The sequence below is a fragment of the Podarcis gaigeae genome, assembly GCF_964106915.1.
Source record: "Podarcis gaigeae genome assembly, chromosome: 3".
Classification (NCBI taxonomy): Eukaryota; Metazoa; Chordata; class Lepidosauria; order Squamata; family Lacertidae; genus Podarcis; species Podarcis gaigeae.
The window spans coordinates 49,852,178-49,876,007 of NC_139680.1; the positions used below are offsets into that span (position 1 = coordinate 49,852,178).

Below are 23,830 nucleotides of genomic sequence, written 5' to 3' on the forward strand. Positions count from 1 at the left end.
ACTGCTGAGTTTTCCAAACTTGCTGGCATATTGAGTGTAGCACCTTAACAGCATCATCTTTAAAAATTTTAAATAGTTCAGCTGGAATACCATCACTTCCACTGGCCTTGTTGTTTGCAGTGCTTTCTAAGGCCCATTTGACTTCACTTTCCAGGATGTCTGGCTCAAGGTCAGCAACCACACTACCTGGGGTATACGAGACATCCATTTCTTTCTGATATAATTCCTCTGTGTATTCTTGCCACCTCTTCTTGATGTCTTCTGCTTCTGTTAGGTCCTTTCCACTTTTGTCCTTTATTATGGAAATCTTTGTACGAAATGTTCCTTTCATATCTCCAATTTTCTTGAACAGATCTCTGGTTCTTCCCATTCTATTGCTTTCCTCTATTTCTTTGCATTGCTCGTTTAAGAAGGTCTTCTTGTCTCTCCTTGCTATTCTTTGGAAATCTGCATTCAATTTCCTGTATCTTTCACCATCTCCCTCGCAGTTTGCTTGCCTTCTCTCCCCCGCTATTTGTAAGGCCTCATTGGACAGCCACTTTGCTTTCTTGCATTTCCTTTTCATTGGGATGGTTTTCGTTGCTGCCTCCTGTATAATGTTACGAGCCTCCATCCATAGTTCTTCAGGCACTCTGTCCACCAAATCTAAATCCTGAAACCTGTTCCTCACTTCCACTGTGTATTCATAAGGGATTTGACTTAGACTGTATCTTACTGGCCCAGTGGTTTTTCCTACTTTCTTCAGTTTAAGCTTGAATTTTGCTATAAGAAGCTGATGATCTGAGCCACAGTCAGCTCCAGGTCTTATTTTTGCTGACTGTATAGAGCTTCTCCATCTTTGGCTGCAGAGAATATAATCAATCTGATTTCGATGCTGCCCATCTGGTGATGTCCATGTGTAGAGTCGTCTCTTGTGTTGTTGGAAAAGCGTGTTTGTGATGACCAGCTTGTTCTCTTGACAGAACTCTATTAGCCTTTGCCCTGCTTCATTTTGATCTCCAAGGCCAAACTTGTCAGTTGTTCCTTTTATCTCTTGACTCCCTACTTTAGCATTCCAATCCCCTATAATGAGAAGAACATCCTTCTTTGGTGTCACTTCTATAAGGTCTTGTAAGTCTTCATAGAATTGGTCAATTTCAGTTTCTTCAGCACAAGTAGTTGGTGCATAAACTTGGATTACTGTGATGTTAAAAGGTCTGCCTTGGATTCGTATCGAGATCATTCTATCATTTTTGAGATTGCACCCCAGTACAGCTTTCGCCACTCTTTTGAAATGGAGGGCCACTCCATTTCTTTTACGGGTTTCTTGCCCACAGTAGTAGATATGATGGTCATCCGAACTGAATTCACCCATTCCCGTCCATTTTAGTTCACTGATGCCCAGGATGTCAATATTTATTCTTGCCATCTCATTTTTGACCACCTCCAACTTACCCAGGTTCATGGTTCTTACATTCCAGGTTCCTATGCAATATTTTTCTTTACAGCATTGGACTTTCCTTTCGCTTCCAGGCATATCGGCAACTGAGCGTCCTTTCGGCTTTGGCCCAGCCGCTTCATCAGCTCTGGATCTACTTGTACTTGCCCTCCGCTCTTCCCCAGTAGCATGTTGGATGCCTTCCGACCTGAGGGGCTCATCTTCCAGCGTCATATCTTTTATATGCCTGTTGTCTTTGTCCATGGAGTTTTCTTGGCAGGGATACTGGAGTGGCTTGCCGGTTCCTCCTCCAGGTGGATCACGTTTGGTCAAAACTCTCCACTATGACCTGTTCATCTTGGGTGCCCTGCTCGGCATAGTTCATAGCTTCTCTGAGTTCTTCAAGCCCCTTCGCCACGGCAAGGCAGTGATCCATGAAGGGGGCTAGTCAAACTACCACACGAAAACAGCCTTAAGGCAAATATATAACAGGAAATACTAGACAACTCAGAAATAGGCAACGTTACAAAACCTGTCAATATGTTTCTTGTAATATTTACTACCTTGAAAATTGACAAGGCAAAAACAATATCTGATTTTAAGAAAGGGAGACAAAAAAACCCAAATTCTTCATTCCTGTGAGCTCTTAACAGTTTTCTTAAAAGCAAACAAACAGAGATAAGCTCTTGAATTTGAAAGTTTCTCATCTCTATATAACATAGGCCTAAAGCTTTCACATTGCTGATAATCTTCTTGGAAAATAAAGCCAGGGTGGGGGTGGGGAGAGGATATGAGAACAGTTTAGTTATACTAGATTTCCACTGGCTTTATTCATTCACTTCAGACTGAAAGAGGGAGGGGGGAAAGCAACGAAACGTTCTTCTTAATTAAGACTTAAAATGACACTGCAAACTTTTGATGATTAATTGAAGCATGCTTTTGCCTGATGCATATTTAGTTATTATAATGTGATAATTTTACCTTGTTATTCAAACTGTTCCCACTGGGAGCATGATTTAACACTGTGAACGCTCCATGTTTATTGCATTGTTCATTATGAAACATACACAGGCTGGAAAACCATAAGGAGACACGTATAAGTGCTGTTTGTACAACAGTTGAGGGAAGTACTGCTTGCACCTGTAATGACATAACCCTGGAGTAGAAAACACAAGATGGAACTCCTTGAATATCTATTAGCTATTTGAATGGCAGAGACAGTCATTCTGGTCCTTAGACAGCAAGGATAATAAATGTGTTGATAATATCACCTCCTCTAATTACAACAGTTAAGATGTTTATTGAGATAAACAAGTGCAGATATTGTTTTGTTTTTCCAACAAATGGTTTTCCAAACTGTGTTTGAATTATAACACATGGTGGTCTAAATACGTTTTTTATAGCATTGAGGAAAAAGAGGTAGCTCGTTAGCAGGATTTTACTTTAATAGCAAGTAGCTCAGAGTGGGGGGTATTAACATAAAGATTTGAGGGTGATTGACACATGATCTGAAAAGTCACACTCCTTCCAGTTTGTTGCTCCATATTCCAGGTACACAACAAAGATACCAGCAGTAAAGAATGTTTTTCTTCACTAGATCTATAAAAGCATGCAGATTGATATTTTAGGAGATGGGCAGAGCAATCTTTACCATGATGCTGGAGGGGGATACAACAGAGATTCTTGGGGCCCCTGCTGAACTTGTTGATGAGGTAGTGGCAGTGAATAGGCTATTGCTGCTGCTAGTGTAATGGCCTAAAATGGGATGGAATCAGGTCAGGGTGGAGACAGCTGCATCCTAAGTCCACTGCATCCTAAGTCAGCCAAGCAGCTGGAGACAGGTCTGATCTGAGCCTCTCTGCAGTGCCAGCCTGAGGCTGGAGTAGCAAAAATTCAGGGGGGAAACTGCCTCTCTTCTACCCTGACCTGATGGAATGACTAGAAGACCACGGCATTGAATCCCACCCAGAGCATTTGGTTACTTTCAAGGCAATGTTTCATGGAAAGTGTGACTTCTTTGTAGCAATGGCAAAACAACTTCAGGTTTGCTTAAGTTCTGGTGTAGATTCCAGACTTGTTCTTATAAATGTTAGTACCAATTAATATTTGTTGTTTTTTAGGAAGGGGGAGGAAACCACCAAGTGGGGGCCTGCAACAAGATATTGCAGTATGGCATGTTCGTGTTCAGCCCGTTAGTGCTGCCATTTCCCATGATACTCTGTTCCATCCCTGTGCCTTTTATTCCCTCCTACCGCTCAGCAGACACTCAGCATTCTGTTGGTTTGTTCTGGCATTTAAAAAATCCCCATAGGTTATTTTTCTGTATTTCTTCATACCTAAGGGTTCCGCTGAACCAGCTGATACTACTCTCCTTTGTGTGGATAGTGCTATTTTAGTTATGGCCCTGTTCACACAGCACACTGCCCCATTAGTTATAAATCATTATTAAGTTAACCATAGCTAAAATTGATTGTTCAAATGCAGGCACACAGCTTAACTATGGTTTACTAACTAGAGTTAATGGGAGCTCATTGATCAAGATTTGTAGCTGGTTTATATCAACCGTTGCTTCGCATGATGCCCAAACTTCTTAGCTATGGTTATGAGACAGGAGGCACTTAAAAAGTCAATGAGCTGCCAATATAAAACGGCTGTAAAGCAAAGCAAAGCAAAGCCATCCATGCTCTGGTCTCAGTGGCTCTTGCTAGTGTCTTTTACTCTGCCTAGCAACAGCTGTTCTTCCTGCCCTGCCCCACCTATAGGGAACAATTTATACAAGTGCTTCACTGTGCTGCAAGCCAAGGGAACCCCATAGCTTGCTCTTAGCTACTGACCACTGTAGCATTCTTTTTGCTTTTCAGCAAGGCATAATAGAGGGGGGAAGCTTCCATCTTTTGTATATGCTGGTAAACTCAGAACAACAGAAGGAGGGAGTTGATTCTGTTTGTTAATGGGCGACAGGGAAAGCCACAAGAGAAGGCATGACTCATGCAGCTGACCAGTACCAAATGGGCTGCTGCTGCGGCTGCTGATACAGTGAGGCACTGCTATGGAAAGGATGCTGCAAAGGTGATTGAGATAGCTGGCTGGAGTTGTGGAGAGGGTCTTTCTGATACTACCTCAGATAATTCAGCTGTGATATAGTGAGTCATGGTTACTAACATCTGCAAGTTACCTTCTGATTATATAGGACATTGTTGTATATATCAATGATGGGTTCACCTTCTGGGAGTCAATTTACTATAGATATATGGAATTCTGTATCTACAGTGTTGCAGATTGTAGAAACACAGTAAAGAAAAGAAAGAATGAACTTTGATCCTGTTGCCTGTCTGAGTGACTGACATCACTTGAACCCATCCCTGTTATCCTGTTATCTGACAAAGGATACCTGTCACCCTGCTTTCCTCAGTACAAAACAAATGCGTGTGTTTTAGTTAGAAGCCAGATCTTGAAAAATGCTTGTGTTTTGTGTATGCTTCTCATATCTGATGCATTCCATAAGGTGAAACAAGTCAAAATGTGAATGTAAATTATAGTTGGTCTGCAGGATCATAACTTCTGCATTCCATTCTCCTTGTCTGAAATAGTGGATATTTCACAAGGACCACTTAACAGTTTTTGTATATTTAGTACCTGAATAATATGAATGCAATCCACAGACATACTACTATTTCCTCTAGCCATGACAAACTTTCTAATGACTCTAATTGCCAAATGACTCATAGGATGTACAGCAGCCTTCCAAACTGGTGGAAAAGTTGCAGAAGCTTCTTGTTAGGAGCTGCTATTCTGTTCCAGGACAAGAGCTGTAGTGCAATTCTTTAAAGGTAATGGTAAAGGGACCCCTGACCATTCGGTCTAGTCATGGATGACTCTGGAGTTGTGGCGCTTATTTCGCTTTATTGGCCAAGGGAGCTGGCGTACAGCTTCCAGGTCATGTGGCCAGCATGACTAAGCCGCTTCTGGCGAACCAGAGCAGTGCACGGAAATGCCATTTACCTTCCCGCCGGAGCGGTACCTATTTATCTACTTGCACTTTGACGTGCTTTCGAACTGCTAGGTTGGCAGGAGCAGGGACCGAGCAACGGGAGCTCACCCTGTTGTGGGGATTCGAACCGCCGACCTTCTGATCAGCAAGCCCTAGGCTCAGTGGTTTAGACCACAGCGCCACCCAAGTCCCACCAAATCTTATGCAGCCATCAAAGTCTGTACTATATCAGAGTGCAGCACAGAGTGCAGGGGAAAGTGCAGCACAGCCATTAATAGATATACTACACAGTAAGTACTTAGTGTTTTGGTATTTTTTCATTAAATTATTTTTTTCATTGTTATTCCCTCCATCCTAATTGCAGCGTTGATCTTAATGATCCATAGGAATAGCTTGCTTTCCGATACATGTTGCATTCCTTTATTTACATTGTTTTTTAAATCAGAACTAGACACATTGTATTCTTTCCTGTATTTGTGTGTGAAGGGAATACACTAGATCAAGATTCAGTGGAGTCTCCACTGGTGGTAAGGGGAAGTAATTTTTGCCAAATTTGCCCTTGCTTCTGTAACCCCCAGCACCATCTCCCACATTGTTCCAAAGAGTCCCCCAGATTTTATTTTGCTAGGAGGTATAGAAGGCTGCAAGGGAACAAGAAATTGGCATATATTATCTCCTCCCCGCTTCCCCCTGCAGATGCATTCAAAAAATTCCACACCTCTCAGGTATGGATCCAACCCCATGTCTTTAAATCAAAATGTGAGAGGCAAAACCCATGCCAGCTAGGCAGGACTTGGGGTGAAGGTTCAAGGGAGAGGGTCCCACAGAACATCATTGGGATCAAGTCTGTATTGAGTGAAAGCTATGTTCAGGTACAGGTAGAACCTTGGCACAGGCTCAGATCCACAAAGAGCAATTCAGACAGGCCAATGGGACCAGGACTAAAAGGGCAGGTAAGAAGTAGGCAGGCAGAAAGGAGCACAATGGCAATAGGCATCCAGAGCCAGCATCAGGCTCAGGCAGAGATCCCATGCAGTGCATAGTTTTGCTGGTTTGGTTGGAAGGTTGGGATCAGTAAATGCAGGGGAAACTCAGGTAGTGCTTTCATTTCAAGGGAACAGGGTGCCTTTCCATTGGGCGGTTAGTGCTACAGCATCATCTAGGAACTACCTTCTGGAGAGCACAGACTAAAGTAGCATTGTTTTAATCCTTGTCAACCAGTGTAGACTGAAGCCAGGTCTGAACCATAAGATCTATATTTGTTGAAATAGCACAATGGATCCCTAGAATTAGGACTCTCTGGATGTGCCCTTGAATGACAAGTTCAGTGTTTATGTCATATATGCAAAGTAACTTCCCAGTACAGATATATATATATATATATATATATACATGCATGCTCAGAAGTAAGTTGATGTTGAACCACTTTCAGAAAAGAAGTTCAGCAGGTCAGTATCAAAGAAAGCAGCATTAGGAACCCAAGCTTGTGTTTTCAAACTCAGTTTGCCACAGTGATTACAACGCTGGTACTCTGTTTGATTGCTATAAAGATGCCCCAAAGACTAATTACTAAACCAGTTTGTAGTCCATGCACTATGAACAATTCAAGGTTCAGAGAATCTGTCATAAAACCATCCCATTCCCACAGCAAAGGATTTGTTGTGTAGCAGCACTGTCATAATTCTGCAGAATTATTGGCTAACTAATTTGTACTAAAGGCATTTGGCTCCTTTCCCCAGCTACTATAACTCAAAACTATGTGCCACATTTGATTAATGTCAACAGAATAAATATTGCCAGTTTAATAACATTTTCCCCACTCCCAATTTGTGTTGTGATTTATATTTGTCAATAAAAGTTGCACGATGTTGACAATGAGCTTTTAGATTTAATCAGGCTCTTCATCTTTAAAGCCATGAGAGTTTGTGTTTTATGCACAGAGATTATGTGTTTTATCATCCTTTCGAATTCACTAGGTCAGAAACTTTGCAGGAAACTGTGACAGAAAACTGGCTGTCTGGAAAGATTTGAATGATTCTGAAGCTAGGATGCTTAGGAGAAGGGAACAGAGAAGTGTGATCATAAAGAATGCATGCGCATGAAAATGCAGTCTATGCAGATTGGAACTCCATGAGAACCATGCTGCATGATCCTTAAATTTGTAGGAAGCAGAGCATGGTGAAGTATAATTCAATCAAATAATGCATATATGCATACATACATACATACATACATACATACATACATTTTAATGTGAATTCAGCATATGGCACCAGTATATATCAATTATATTAAGGCAACAATACTATGCAGATATTTGAGGATCAATCTAATTGAACACAATAGGACTTAATTACAAATAAGCAATCATAAGAACAGGCTCACACAAGTATTGGTCATGCTTGAGAAATTTCTATTTATTTCTACATACACAGGACAAAACAGGATCAAATGCCATGTTTTAGAGTACATGTGGATAACCTGTGGCCTGTGGGATACATACAGCTCTTGTAGGTATTCCATACTGCCTGCTCTAAGTCACTTCCTTCCATCACTGGACTTCGCATGTAATTTGTGGGTTCCCAAGCCTATTAAGTACCTGTTTGGTTGGTTGTATGGTAGATAATGCAGTTGTGATGAGAATAGCTGTGGGAAGGGGAAAATCAATTTTGTGTGTGTGTGTGTGTGTGTGAGTGAGAGAGAGAGAGAGAGAGAGAGAGAGAGGCCTCATCTGCCCAATGCCCAGGCTCATGTCCATACCCAGTTCTATTTGCACCTACTGGCATGCCTGTGGCCATTGGGGACAAAACATTGCCAACTCCTGTTGTCTTGTTCTTCCATGTGTTAACCTACTCAGATTAGTCAGATGAATAGAGCTCCTGAGTTTCATGAGCAGATGATGTTGATTCAGCTCTCTAGAGTTATAAATAATGGGAATGTTATAATATTCTTTGGTGTCAGTTTCTGAGTTTAATGAATTAAAGTTCAGCGTTTTCTTTAAAATGCTAAAACCCCTGAAAATGGCAGTGCATTGGATAATCTATAAAATTGATAATTGTTTCTAGACAGTTGAAGAATGAGGCAGCCTGTCACCAGCTGCTTTAGCAAACAGGCAGGCAAACAGAAACGTGCAAATATTTGATTGCTTACAGAGAAGTAGATACAAGGAAGATGACTGAAATAGATGTTTGAGGTGTAGCGTATGGATGTTTGACAGGATGCTCATTTTACTCTTCTTGTCTTTTCGTTGCAGAAGACGATGTGTCAAATGTACAAATAATGTGTGCCTGGTGCCAGAAAGTGGGAATCAAGCGTTATTCTCTGAGTATGGGAAGTGAAGTGAAATGTTTCTGCAGCGAGAAGTGCTTTGCAGCTTGTCGAAGAGCATACTTCAAGAGGAACAAGGTAAGAGTATAAGGAGTGCAATATACAGAGAAACTGATTCTACGCAATATCTCAGGTGACATTTTAATTTTAGAAATCCTAGTGTCTTCCCATTCCCCCCCCCAACCCATGCACCTCTTCTGCTGAACTATCAAGACTTTTGTTAATATATACCCTATTTAATCAGTTTTTATCAGCTGGTTGTACTTGCATTCTATCAAGTCAGGTGTCTGTAAAGACAGGCAAGGATACTGTGCCATAAAAATAAGAGCCAAAAGTATTCTAATTGCAGTTACGATTTTGTAAGGATTATTGCTGAAAGGAATCTTAAAACCTATGCAGGAAAGCAGCAGGAATACAAATCTCATTTAGCATTTTGCTACCTACCTAGATAACATTAGTGAAGCGTTTATCACTTGCTGCAGCTGACAGCAGGATTAGAACTGTGATTAAAAGCTTGATCCAAAGTCCTTTGTAGGTGACTTGAATTCTTTCCATTGACTCCAGTGGACCCTCTGTTGCTCTCTCATTCTCTCTTTCTAATTAATTTGTGTTAAGCATTGCAGACATTTCTGTTTTTTATTTTAGTGGTGTTGGCAGTACCTAAAACAACATAGATAGTCTAAGTGATAATTTCAAAAGAAATTAGATAATAAGATTAACATGATTTGTGAAGAAATTTGGTTGAAAATTGTTTTAGTTTACACACAGCTAGAAGCTAAGAAGATGCATTTGAAAATATATATATGTGCAGGTCCTTCAGATGACATTTTCAGTTTTAGTTAATGATGCTGTGCTCTTTTTTGGCAGAGCACATAATGGATATTTGAGGCACCACTAATTTTTATTTTTTAACAATTAGGGTTGTAACAAGATTTCACTATGCAGAATTTTTATACAAAACGTGATAAGGATTTTTGTATATATCTGAATACTTACCATATTTCTAGGGCAAGGTTGCTCAGAACTTTACAGAGAGTTGATGGCTGTTGGTGGATGTGGGAAAAGCAAATGTGATATCCAACTAAGACAAGTCATACTCAGAGTAAACCCAATATATTTAAGTAGCTTAAGTCCATTAATTTCACTGGTTCTTCTCTAAGTATGACTATCTTTGGCTATCACCAAAAATTCACAAAGTTGGAACACACCCGGCTACAGGTTTGCAGTTGAGCTGGACCAGAAAAGGATGTGAAAAGAACAAAGAGAAGAGAAGAAGGGGGGAGGAGAGAATTAGATAGCAAAGCCTTCAGTAAGTAGGCAAATAAACCTTCCAGGAAACTGGAAATGCCTGTTCATCACTGCATACAGGTATCAAGCCACAGTACCACATGAACATCAGTTTGTGAACATGCTCCTGGACCCAAAAGATCCACCTTTGTGGATTCTTCCACACTATATCTTTGGCAAGCTAATGTAATCCAAATACAAAGGAGATTAAATTTGCTGTGGTAACATTTCCCCCCACTTACTCTCTTTTTTTCTCATTATAAGTTTATAAATATAAAATACCGAGTTCTTGTGTTTGAATCTTCTGGAGTGGAGGTACAGAAATAAGCAAATTTATATAGGGAATATCAGAAGAGGACTGCTTTGAAATGGCTGTTGTCATTTGGTTTGTTTTCAGTTTCTTTTGAAGGGTTAGTATTTCCAGTGGTCCTTTTGATTTGTGAAAGGGGGTGGGGCATTTTCATGAAGTTAGCATATTGGCACAGAACATTTTAAAGCTAGGTGCTATTTAGTCATCAGGGACTGGGATTATGCCACAGTGCCTATGAGATGCTTGATATGATCAGTTTCAAGGGAGTAAGAGTGCTTTATGCCAGATGATGAAACACAGTCAGGACTGGGGTTCAGACTTTAGTGGGCCCTTGGCATGGTACCCCATTGGACAGCTCCACCTGGACCCCCACCTTCTGCTGTTGTGTGTTACCACCGTGCTCTACCACCATTGCCAATCACTTACATCAACCAAGATTGCACATGTTTCCTACTGCGGTATGTTGCTTTCACTCTGCTCTAGTCGGAGGCAACCATTGGTCATTTTAGATTACCCAGAATGCAATAGCCAACCTGATGTTGATGTTGGGTTGACCATTGGATTTTGGGTAATCTAACATGGTGATTTGTCTGCTGCAGAACAGAGTTAAGCACTCAAAAGTGCTGCAAGGCTCCCCTAATAACAAACCAGGGAACGGGGCAGATTAGAGTTGAGTGATTATTAGTGGCCACAATAAATAGAGCAATATGGACCACTATCTTTTAATCCACAGGAAGGTTGATATTGGAGAAGGCGTTCTCCCATAGGCATTTTGAGGGTGGGAACTTTCAATGAAGGATAGGAACCTGTGGCTCTCCAGTTGTTAGACTACAACTCCCATAATTCCTGAACATTGGTCATTGTGGCTGTGGCTGTGGCTGGTGGAAGTTAGTAAACATCTGGGAAACCACAGGTTTCCCATCCTTGCTTTAGATTCAGAGATTATCTATTTCCACAAATGCTGGTATTCTTCTACCAGCACCATATTTTCACAGGAGTTCCCCAATAATAGTCATCATAGTAACACCCTCTAATTGGACAACTGTGTTGCATAAATAGCCTCTCAGTCTGTGTAAACAGATAACTTCTAATACCTATAAATGCATGCTTCTATATTTGGTGGTCAAAGTTCTTTGTTTCTGTTGTATTTCTGTATTTTGGACCTACTAGTGGTTAATATGGTCCCCATATGTTTTGTGTTGCTTTAAAATGTGGATTTTTATTATGATTTTTGTGTATATTTCTGATGTTTTTATTGTGATGTAAACTACTCAGAGATTTCTTTGAAGTATGGAATGGTATATAAATTACCTAAATAAAAAATGAAATAAAATAACTAAAGACGAAGAATTGTACAGAAAATTTATGTAGGTCTCCAGCAACCAAGCTCAGCCTTTGGTTTCAAGATGGCCACTAGGACATATAGTGATCTGCAAGTTATCATACAGTTTGTCTTTAGACAATGCCAGTTCAACTTGAAAAAGCTGCAGCTTTAGTTTACCTTGTGCCTACTAAATCCTTTTTATAATCTTTTTAACAAAAAAAGAGGTGCTGGAACTGCGTGCCCTTGAGTACCCCCTGGGGGGAGCACTGGTCAAACTACTTTAGGACTATTTAGCACTTATTGGTGTCAGGATTTTAACTAATACCTCTTCAGGTTTTTAATCAAATAAGAATGCCATTTCTCCATTAGTTGCATTTCTTTGGTATTTTCAATCTATACATGTGATCAAGAGTAGACTATAATGCTCAGACATTTTCCCTTCTGATCCTCATTTCAGGAAGGTGTGATAAAGCTTTACTAGCCCCTTATAGTTTTTATAGCATGTGCTAAAGCAGCACATTGAAAAAGAATATAGTATAAGATCAAATTTGCAAGGCTGCAAAAGTTTCACATTTACCAGTGACCTTTGAACTGTTATTGCCAGACTTGTTCTGTACCTGTCTTCCCCATTAGTCTAATGTTTATTTATGTATTTGAGGTTATGCCACTCTACACCTTCTCATTTTCAAACAGAGAAGTAATATGGTCACGTTTCACCTGCCTTATGCATGTTTTAAACAGCACATCTCTGCAACAATATAGTGTTATGTTACAATAAATATGTACAGCTGCTGCATTTCTGCTAACTGATAGGTCTTTGTGGTCATTTCATTTATGGCTTGGATTTCCTAATGGATTGTACTAGGCAGACTTCCCTTTCCTACCCTGACTAAGAACTGCAGCAATAAGCACTTAGCCTAGTCTGGGGGGGGAAAATAGTAAAGAAGGGATACTCATTAGCGCTTCAAAAATAAAAAAGCAGAAATGATATATCTATTATTACCAGGTGTTATGTGACCCATTAGGATGTAATCTACATTTACATTTCAAAAACTCACTGCAGGGTATGTGCCATACATAAAAAAACACTTTCTTACGAATATTAATTTGAGTCAGATTATTTATGGCAGCCACCTGGAAATTGTTCTAAAGCATGTCATCCAATATCACAAGCACACATGCTGCAAACTAATAGAGCCACATGCGCATGCAAGAAACAAAGAATAGAACACTGCCCAATCCAAGTACAGTGGTACCTCGGGTTAAGTACTTAATTCGTTCCAGAGATCCGTTCTTAACCTGAAGCTGTTCTTAACTTGAAGCACCACTTTAGCTAATGTGGCCTCCTGCTGCCACCGCACCGCTGGAGAACGATTTCTGTTCTCATCCTGAAGCAAAGTTCTTAACCTGAGGTACTATTTCTGGGTTAGCGGAGTCTGTAACCTGAAGCGTATGTAACCCGAGGTACTACTGTAAAGGTTTTTGAAGCCCTATTCATTTCCATGGGAGACCTGATTGTATGCCCTCTCTCATACAAATCAATGGGACTTCACATTTACCACATTTAAGCAGTTCTAATCTTTATACAGTACACAAATGACAGATACCAGGTAATCACAAAAGTGGCTTACATAAGAATATAAGTATTTGGTTTATTTACACCATGCCCAATTATCCTATCTTAAATAAGCCAAAATATAAATGAGCCTTTGGGCTCAAACCAGGAAGTCTTCCATTAACTATCGTTTCTCATTTTATTTGAACTGAAGTTAAAGGCCTTTGAAAAACTAGGGATGTATTGAGTTGCTAGTCCTACTCAGAGTAGATCCATTGAAATTAATGAGCTGGTTCAGCACTGCTGCTCTTCCACTTCCTCAAGCAGAACAAATCCCTGCAGGGAGTAGTATCTAGTGGCTCTCAGCTAGTCTTTCCCAGAGTTGTTTGTGGCAGGAGGAGTATTCACAGTTGAGTTCTGATGCCCGAAGGTGTTCTGTGTATGTTCAGGTAGAAGCATCCAACACTCTTTATTCTTGCCCAAGGGAAAAGCTGGCCAGGATAAGGGAGCACACATTGTTAGGCACTACTACCTGAATAAAAGGCCAGCTGAGGAAGGGTTAAATTGCCATTTTGGCTCTGTTTGAATGAGCATTCTGGCCAGTATAGGTTTTATATTTGTATTACACTCGCTCTTGAAGAAAATCAATGTGAACTTCATGTGTGTAAAACGTGTCTTAAAAGAGCATTGCTCAGAACTCACAAAATCTTGTAGAATGACCAGTTTCAGGCAACCAGAGCGTAGCAGAATCTGACTTTTTTTTTTACATCTTTAAAATGACAAGTGACATTTCTATTGCACATCACACTAATCAAGTCTCACAATTTCACTTGGATGCTTTTATTAACAATTTCCATTCTTATTTTGGGATTGTGTGGGGATTCAGTTTAATTTTCAAAATTTGTAGCCTTCATAAACATGGAGAAAACTTCAACTGAAAAGTCTTAAAAATTGGAAACAAAGCTAATTGTGTGAAAGTAACGTTTATGTAAATCGCAGTCTGGAATAGTTTAGTTAAGTGGGATCCATACAGTTTACTATGCCTGTGTTTACCCTTGTACAAACAAATTTAGTATGTGCAAACAAAATGGCATCTTGTAAATGAATATATGATGATGCATCAAATTATATTGCATGGTATAATCGGCTTTGCTTTCAGTTGCATAACAAGCAAGTTCTGAACTAGATAATGATATAATGATGCATAGCAATCTGTTTTGAGGAATCCTTTTGTAATTGGAGTTCATTGCCATATGATTAATAAGGAGATATATACCGTATTTTTCTGTGTATAAGACGAGGTTTTTTTTAATTATAAATAAGTGTTAAAAATGGGGGTCGTTTTATACATGGGGGCGTGTTATACACAGAAAAATGCGGTATATCTCAGGCTGGGAGTAAATATAGGATAATATTCACCAGAATAATTTTGAAATTGCTGGTTTAAATGTATAGCCCACAAAGGTATAAGATGCATTAATCCCTGCTAAGCCAATGAATAGTGACAAAATATTGATCACATTTCTTAAAAAAGAAAAAGAAAGAAAACTAGAAACTTGAATATTTTCCTTCAGGGAAGTTCGAAAAATTGTAGATGTTGCTCATTCACCTAACTGTAAAAAAAAACCCCAAGGGTTAGGTTTGTTTTTCTTGTGGATTTATTCTTTAAAATAAGCTTTTCAAATATAACACAGCTATGATTTATCAGCGAGAAAGGCGGAGGGACAATGAACTTTGGCGATTGCACTGGGCATCACTGAAATTTGAGTCCCCAAGATCCACCAGTGGCACAAACCTCTCTCTCTATTTACTGGGCCAGTGAAGTCCCATGTATTTCTACAGTACTTACAGAAAAGCAGGAGGCTCTAAAGAAGGCAGTTTATCTACTAGACTGGTTCACATTTAATTCCAAATCATGGTTTGGCCCTTTTTGTGTTGTGGTTTCAGGAAATAGCCTGGAGAAGCTAAATGTAAAAAAATATAACTGAGAAAAGATTTCTGTTTTACATATTCCAATATTCCAATAAAAGCAAATATTCCAATAAAAGCTATTTAGATATAACTATTTCCCCCAAATTTACTCCCTGGATCTTAAATAAGGCTCCTTTAACTTGGTTACAAAGTCTAAAGTCACTTTAGATCATGTCCATGAAATAACCTTCAAAATACCCAAGGCAACCTGGACCCAGGATTCAACTACAGCATTTCATTTCCTCAAGCTCCTTCTGGCTGGCTGTGTTCCAGTGAATCTGTGTGTGTCTTCTCTAACAAATGATTTCCTTGCTATTTAACTCCTGTCTCTTAAATAAAGCCTCATATTTTTCCAGCTGATTATCTCTTAGAAGCTCCTAGGCTGGTATTTTTCATTGCTTAGTATATGACCTTTCAGGTAGGTACATTAGAATGACAAAAGCAAAGGCATCTACAGCTGAGCATTGTTCCACGCTGTTCCTGGCTGAGATGATGTCTCTTAAACTATACTAGACTGCAAGCTTCAAAGCAAATAGGGCAAACCAGAAATTTACCAGCAGCAATAAGAAATCTTTTCTCAATTTCTTGTGGTGGTGAAATAACTTTTGACCACAAATGCCATTTTGTTTAAAAGTGGAGCTGATAAGCAAGGTTTAGTGCAGACTATTTTAAATTTGGGGCATGTTCTTAGATAATGCAAGTGGTTGAAATATCAGGATTGTAAACATATATAATTGTTGTTTGCAAAGCTTAAGGGCCCATGGCAGGATAATATGTTTGGATTTATCCACACAATTCACATCAGGCTTAATTTAAAACTGGGATTCCTTTTTCGTCAGTAGCCTTGTTTAAATCAGTAGTCAATCAGCCAGTGGCATATGTATGTTGTGTGTTCAACCTCAGAACATCTGTGAACACTAGCAGCTGTGTCAATTTGCACACAGACACTCAAGGGGATTCTGGTGTCTGCCTTCATGACAAGAATATAGTCTTTATGCTTCCCACTTCCTACACATGGTGGGAAGTTTCAGGGGGCATGTTTTACAGCATCAGTTTGCTTGCATGGCTAGAAAAATAGAGACCTGTGATATCCCTCCTGTGTAATATGTTTTTGAATATATCTATGAATAGAGGTTGTGTAAGGTATAGATCAGGCACATGACATACCTCCCCACAAAATCTGTCAAAAGAAATCTGGATGGATGCTCATTTAAAGAGTTCATCTGGAAGTGACCTCAGTTTCTTGAAAACTGAATTACAAAACTGCCATCACACAAAAGATTCTGGAGCCACACTTGTAGAACAAATGTGCTGTTTACTGTCTGTGCTAATGTGGCAGCAACAATGAAAGCCCATCAACTATTTTTTAACTAACTTATCAAAATTTCCTCACTAGCAATTATTTCAGCACCAAATGCAGCATTTTGGGGACTGACTGATGCCACCAACATATCCTTAATGGAGGTAACTGGCAGAATGGAGTGCTCATCAGTGTATGCATGCTTAGTGGAGAGTTTATTGTCCATCTGCTTCCATTTAATACCCTAAATTTGAATCAAATTCCCATTGTCCAGATGATTAGCAGGTATCCAATGCAATTAAGAGGCATGTTCCCTTTTAATTATAACCATTAAGTTGTGTTACATCAGTCATGTTGTATTCTGGCATCATTCGCTCTATAGAGATGGATGTGACTAATTATGACTTAAAATCTGACCATCTCCTTCAAGTAATTGGGCATGTGTTAGAAACAAATTGACCAGAAGAATCCACTAAGGTCCAGTGACAGGCTGATTTTGAAATACAGATTTAAAGCTGGGTGTGATATAAAGCAGAAATGGGGCACCTGGGTAGGAGACACTAAACCCATCTCCTGCCCACCATTATTTCCTATGCAGCCCTTCCCCTGAAGTCTTTTTTCTCCCAGCAAGTTTCAATTCCAGAAATGAGGCTGCCTGCAAAAAAAGCTTGTGGGAGGAAGGGCTACAGTGGGAAAGATGACTGGGAGGCAACAACAGTCCTTCCTAATGGGATCACACCCTGTCCCTTGTTTTAGAAACTGAAATATACTCGGAGTCGAGAGTGGATTTCATGCTCTTTATTCAGCTCATAGTGGTGAGGAGGAATGGAAGTTCCCCCAGAATGTCTGCTTTATATACATTATTTACACAATGGGCCCCACGTGATTGGCTAATTCTGGGATTCTTCTGCAGGCCAATCAGGTTGCAGATTCACTTCCACCTGGAGCTGGATTGGGTGGCTCCTGTGGACCAATCAGACTGCTGCATTCTGAATCCTATTGTTCTAGGACCAATCAGACTACTGCATTCTGAATCCTATTGTTCTAGGACCAATCAGACTGCTGCATTTTGGATCCTATTCAACTCAGTACATAACAGAAATGATTGGGGCAGATATGTTTACTACCACCACCATGTGTATCTTGGAACTGAAGGGACCCTAAATCAGTTTAAATAACAACCCAACCTATGGACAATTGTGGGTATTGTTTCTATTCAAGCATAGAGATGAAGCGATCACATGTCTAAAAATGTTCATTGCTATATTTTATATGTGGTCATATTGTAACTGCATGTGAAACTGCTGGGTCAGCTCTCGCTGAGAAGATAACATTCTATCTCATTCTGTAGAAAAATCAAGCATGCAGAAGACAGCTATATATCAGTTAGTTCTCAAAGTGACCGAAAAGAAATATTGTATTTCTTTGGATTGCTTTGTTATAGCATCAAAACATACTTTTTTTCTCAGGGCATAATGTTCAGTTAGAAAATGGTTGGTGAGCCTCACTGTGTGCTGACAATCTTAGAAGGACATTTAGGAATATATGTGATCTCATTTTCTCCCCTGGAAGGAAATGTTTTGTATTCACTCCAGAATTTCCCTTGGTACATGCCAAGATTTTCCTACTCATGGAGAACTGGGGAGCCCCTACATACTTTTTACTTCGGAAATGCTGGATTGCAGCAATTGTAGCTGCTCAGTTATTTGAAACACATACACACACACTGTAGAAAAATATATAATTACTTATGTTCTGACATTTTTGTTGGCTTCCACTTCATTTCTAGGTACAATTCCAGCTATTAAATTCACAAAGGCCCTTTCTGCCCCCTGCCTGTTTGTGGGAGTTGAGATGTCAGACTGGTGGTGCTACAGCCTGATCCTATGCATGTTTACTCAGAAGTAAGTTTCGCTGAGTTCAATAGGACGTACTCCATATTAAGTGCAAACCAAGGCCTAAGTCTGCTTGATTGGAGCCTTAGTGTTGCATCTTTGGAGAGCCAATAAAAGCGTTCACTATGAAGGGCCTGCACCTTTAACCTCCTTTGTTGCCCTGCTCGGTCAATTTCAGTTTGCTTATTTTCAAGGAACAGTTCAAGATCTGTCTTTCTAAAGGGCTAGTGCTGGTGTGTAGTGCGTTGGCTTGGGTTTTGGCTTATTGTGGTTTAATATTTTCAAGTCCATATTAATTAATCATGTGTTTTAATTGAAACAGGAAGCAGAAGCCTTTAGTGAGTATATATTTTTTCCAAAATAATGCAGTTATTGGTGAAATGCTCATGGTGTCTTAATAGAATCAGAGTTGGAAGGGACCTATCTAGTCCAACCCTCTGCAATTCAGGACTCTCAACTAGACAATACATCCAACCTCTGCTTAAAAACCTTCCAGGAAGGAGAGTTCACCACCTCTCATTGGAGTCTGTTTCACTGTTGAACAGCTCTTATCATCAGAAAGTTATTCCTGCTGTTTATTTGGAATCTTCTTTCTTGTAACTTGAATCCATTGATTTGGATCCTAACCTCCCTCCCCCCTCCCCCAGAGCAGGAGAAAACATCCTCCAAGTGACAGCCCTTTAGATATTTGAAGATGGCTATTATCTCTCTTTGCAGTCTTCTCTTTACCAGGCTAAACAGGCCCAATTCCCTTAACCATTCTTCATAAAGCTTGGTTTCCAGACCCTTTATAATCTTGGGTCATCTGCACACATTCTATCTTGTCAATATCTTTCTTAGATTTAAATAATACAGTGATTGATATAATAGTGTTCAGATATTACAGTATTAAAAATGTTTGTTGTTAATAGGTTCCTTTATGTACACTGTCTTGATCCCATATCCACACTTACCCTGTGTCAGTATGCCAGTATTTTCACAGTGAGCTGGGAAGTCCCCAGTTCATAATCACAGCTGACAAGCCACAACACTTGAACAGGTTCACACAGTCCATGCTTACAGCATGGAAGGAAAAAGTAGGCAAACTATCCCCATCCCCACTAACCCCCCTGGCCTATAGCCCACTATTCCAACACCCAGCACAAAACCTCCAGATAAAAACCTGGCAAGCCAAAGGCTTACACTGTTTAAGAGACTTCTACCAAAACAACAAACCCATACCAACACAAGAAATGCAAGACAAATTACCTTGGCTAACACACCATCAACTACATGACTTCTTAAACAATCCAGCAGTAAAATCAGCAGCCACTAGGCCACCTTCAAAACCTTGACCACCTTCAAAAACCTTCTCCTGACAGCAGAGGGACACAGTAAAGGGATGGTATCCACAAAATACAAAATACTGCTCCAAAATCCCACAACTCCCCTTGATGCAATCAAAGAACAATGGGAGCACTACATAGGCTATGAAATCAACCCCACCCAATGGACTAGAATGTGGTCTGAACCTCCCTTTAAATCCATATATGCCAAAAGAAGGGAACTCACTCTGAAACTCACCTACAGGTGGTACTTAACACCACAGAAACTGGCGCTGATACCTTCTGGACAGCAGTCCTACAAGAGATAAGCAAAATAACTAAACAGTTATTAGAACTCACCCCAGAACTGGCCCTATTGAACATCTTTCAAGATCATAATGACCACTTGCACAATACAGAGCTTATAACCCACCTACTCTGAGCAGCCAGAAGCCTCATAGCCAGACACTGGAGAGACCTGTCAGGAGTAAACATGAAGCAATGGTACCAAATTGTATGGGAAACGGTTTTGCTAGAAAAGCTAACCAATAAACTGAAACTGACACAGGGACAAATAGAAGAGGATGCCTTCACCCCAGTATGGCTATACACAGCCCAACAAGACAACAACAGGAATCCACCAACAGCATACGAATCAATCTGGCTTACCTGACCCAACAAGCCCTCCCAGCCCCTCACAAATGCAAACAAACCCCACTGCAGCCAACCACAGGCAACAAACCACACCCTACCCCAATACCTCTCACTACCAAGGAAATGTAATAAATGAATAGAAAGAGAAACTACCCAGTTGACGCTGACACAACCCCCCCCCCACATACTATACAAAAGAATATAAGCCTCATCACTGCACCCCTCCTCTTCACCCTTCTTCTTCCCCAACCATATACTGTACTCAACACTAAGGTCTCACAACAAATGTAACTGATTTGTCAGAAAGACTGTGCAACCTGAAAAAAGAGACAAGACATGTTGCTTGTTTCGTAAATCAGGAAAATATTTAACAAATATATATATATATTTAAAAATAAGAAATTGGGATGGGGCCATGACTCAGAGTTAGGATATAAGTCAACAGAGTGATATGAAACTTGGCAATGTAGGAGAGAAAGGTTTGTGGATGGTCCATGCCAAATTTGGGGTAGCACAGATATGAAATAGCTTCCTTTGAATGAACTAAATATTTGATGAGAGACAGTGGTATATCCGCAGGTATTTTTCTGCATTTTGTCTAGTATTGTCCAATAGTAGTGTATGCAGATTGTATTAACAGGGCATTTTTCTGGTCAATGTTAGCCTATAAAGGTGAAAAAGAAATTCATGTGCATGCTCAAAGAGAGCTCGGTGCTCTACAGTAGAGGCTAGTGTGTGCTATTTTAGATATAGGCCCCAGCTTGTCAGGTGAAACCCTAGTTCTCATGTGATATAGCAGGCTAAGTTCTCATGTGATATTATCTATAGAAGGTTCTAACCACTTTGGAGTCTTCTAAGAATGTTGTCAAACATGTATAGTTTCATGTAATGGTCCTTGAGACCTAAAGTCATCCTTAAAGCTTACGAAGGAAGGAACACTGTTAAACGTCTTTAAAATAGCAAATTAAAGAGTTAATGGAAAGGAAGTTTTTCAAAATGAAAAGTGATTAAAAACAAAAACTGAATCACGCTGGAGGCTATTTAAGAACACCATATTAGAGGCACAGATGGTCCACATACCTCAGAGCAAAGAAAAAGTAAAAAGGGGAGAGTAAATATGCCACAGTTAAGCTTAGAATTCAGAAGTTTAAAGGGACATTGTCAACTTAAATCACACCTCTTGAAGCAAATTTGTTACCTGCTACTGTGACAAATAACGCCTGTGAATGCAGACATTAAAATAAGTAGCTTTTTTTAAAAAAAAAAAGTGTTCTATTTACTGCTTCCTTTCTTTGGTGAAGATCCAAAACACACTGGAGTCAGTAAGAGTCTTCTGTTGAGTATTGGATCCCGTATTTTGCATATTTGGAAGCATTTGTATGTGTATTTTGCCTTTTTCATCGTTTACCTTGTAGCCACTTTTCACAGAATGTGGAAAAATCAAAACTACAGATAGAAAAAGTATTGATAGTACAACTGCAGTAAAGTTACAAGTGGGGGGAAGGTTGCCTGTGTCATGGATGAAATTCTGTCTCCATTCCAAATCATTTACCCGACAAAGCTCTAGGAGGCACAATAAGTTCAGAAAAACTCTTCTGTTTTGTCCAAGACAATTGTCATGTAAGAGAATGGGAAATAACAAGGAGGTGGAAAATAAGCTGTGCTTTTTATACTTCGTAACATTAACTCATTGTTTCCAGTTGGACTTCAAAATAATAAAATACAATTTGTGATATCTCTTGAAATGCTAGCATCCTAAAGTGTTTGATACCTTGCTGTGAAGAGAGTTGGAGAGAGAGACATGACTATATAAATGAACAGAGAGTCTTTCTTTGAGCTTTTAATTTTTTTTTTTTTGCCCTACTGTACAACCATTGCGTTTTCTGAAAGAAATTTGCATTGTGGAAGTCTTCCATACTCATTAAATCAATTCTGTGGTTTCGACAGTGTGAATATATTCCACCCACAGAAATTCACCCACAAAACCCCTCTGTTTTGAACATACATTGAAATAATTCATTCTGTGAAATATTGCTCAAAACCGGCCTGTGTTGTAACAGCAGCAGTTTCTACTACTACTACAAAACCCATGTGTAACTCAGGGGAGCACTGCACACAGAAGATGCTCCTTGAGGCAGAAGTGGTAGGGCATGACTAGTTGGTTCTTAGTACACCATACAAGTATCCATAGGGGTCATATCTTCTTAGCACACCATTCTAGACCATCCTGAATGCTTTCAAAACCTCGTGCCTTCCAGAAGTTGTGACAAATGATGTATTCCCTTATATTTAGTGGCAAGTGAGTTTAACCTTTCTGATTTTGCCCTTCTTGCGTGGTGCGTGTATCTTTATGTATTGCAAGGTAACAGAAAGGAAATTGATTCTATACTTGTGAACACTGCATGATGCCTTCTGTTGTTGCTTTTGTTACTAGGGTTTTGGTTTGTTTGCTTTCTCTCGCTCCCTCTCCCCAACCCTTTTTAATTTGAAACACCAGATACTTTCGGACTAATATTGGAGGAAATTCAGCAGTATGGCTGGCTATACTGTTTTCATATCAAGCGTGAAGGAGTTTGAGAATGAAATGTTCATGAAATATCCAGTTTTCCTGAGGTTATGCAATGTATTGAAATTAACTCCATTTTGATATAGCTTACTGTCATAAGTTAGTGGCTCATTAGGACTCTGAACATTAGAGGCACAAATTAGAGTGTCAAGAAGACTGCATTTTTATAAACTTGTTTTTCTACCTAATATATCTTAATGTCATTGGAAAAAAAATATATTCAAATATGTTCATATTTAAAAGCAATGTTTGCAAGTAAAAGTGTTTTAATGCCTTCATATTTTGCCTAGTACTTAAAAAATATTAGAGGACATTAAAAGAACAACTTTATAAAGTCTAGTTGTCCCTCAACCTCCCCAAAAGAAATACTGAAATCTGTAAAGTAGTATTTATTCCAAAAAGTTACTTTAGTGATATTTATACTTTAGCAAAATGTTACATCTGATGCAGGGAACATCTGTGAAGGTTTCGTGTTTCCTTTTCCAAGGCAGTGTGAGTATCTCGATCATTTTCCTTATCTGGTGTTTGAGAGTAATTTCAAGCTCATACTGAAGAGGGGACATATATACTATTGTCTCTTTCATCCATGGAGCAGGTTAAATAAACTTTACTCTTCTGAAAACACAGCTCACTTTTTATCCAAATTTCATAGCTCCCAGGTAATAATGCGTAGGATTGTATCCTTAGTGATACAACAGAATGATGTAACTTAGGAACTGACCATTTCCTGTCTGTTTATTTAATACTTTTTGAAGTTCGTCACATATTAAATGTTAATAGTTTAAAACAGACAAGAGAAAGATTAGCTAGAATGGAATAATGGAACAAGCAAACACTATTTACCACAAAATTATTCAGTTCATTCAGATATAATGTGAAATGATAGTTGAGTGTAACAAGATTGAGAATAGACAAGCATTGGTCTTGTC

The 23,830-nt window shown here is 39.4% G+C and overlaps 1 protein-coding gene across 4 annotated transcripts in view; it reads left to right on the top strand.

The window, feature by feature from the left end:
- The window catches only part of SOBP (sine oculis binding protein homolog), a 141,686-nt gene that overhangs the window by 27,299 nt on the left and 90,557 nt on the right, over positions 1–23,830 (top strand). For all 4 annotated transcript variants that reach the window (XM_083731121.1, XM_083731123.1, XM_083731122.1 and 1 more), the window contains exon 4: positions 8,662–8,813. In XM_083731121.1, coding sequence (XP_083587247.1) covers positions 8,662–8,813 — 152 coding nt within the window. The remainder of the gene's footprint in view (positions 1–8,661; positions 8,814–23,830) is intronic.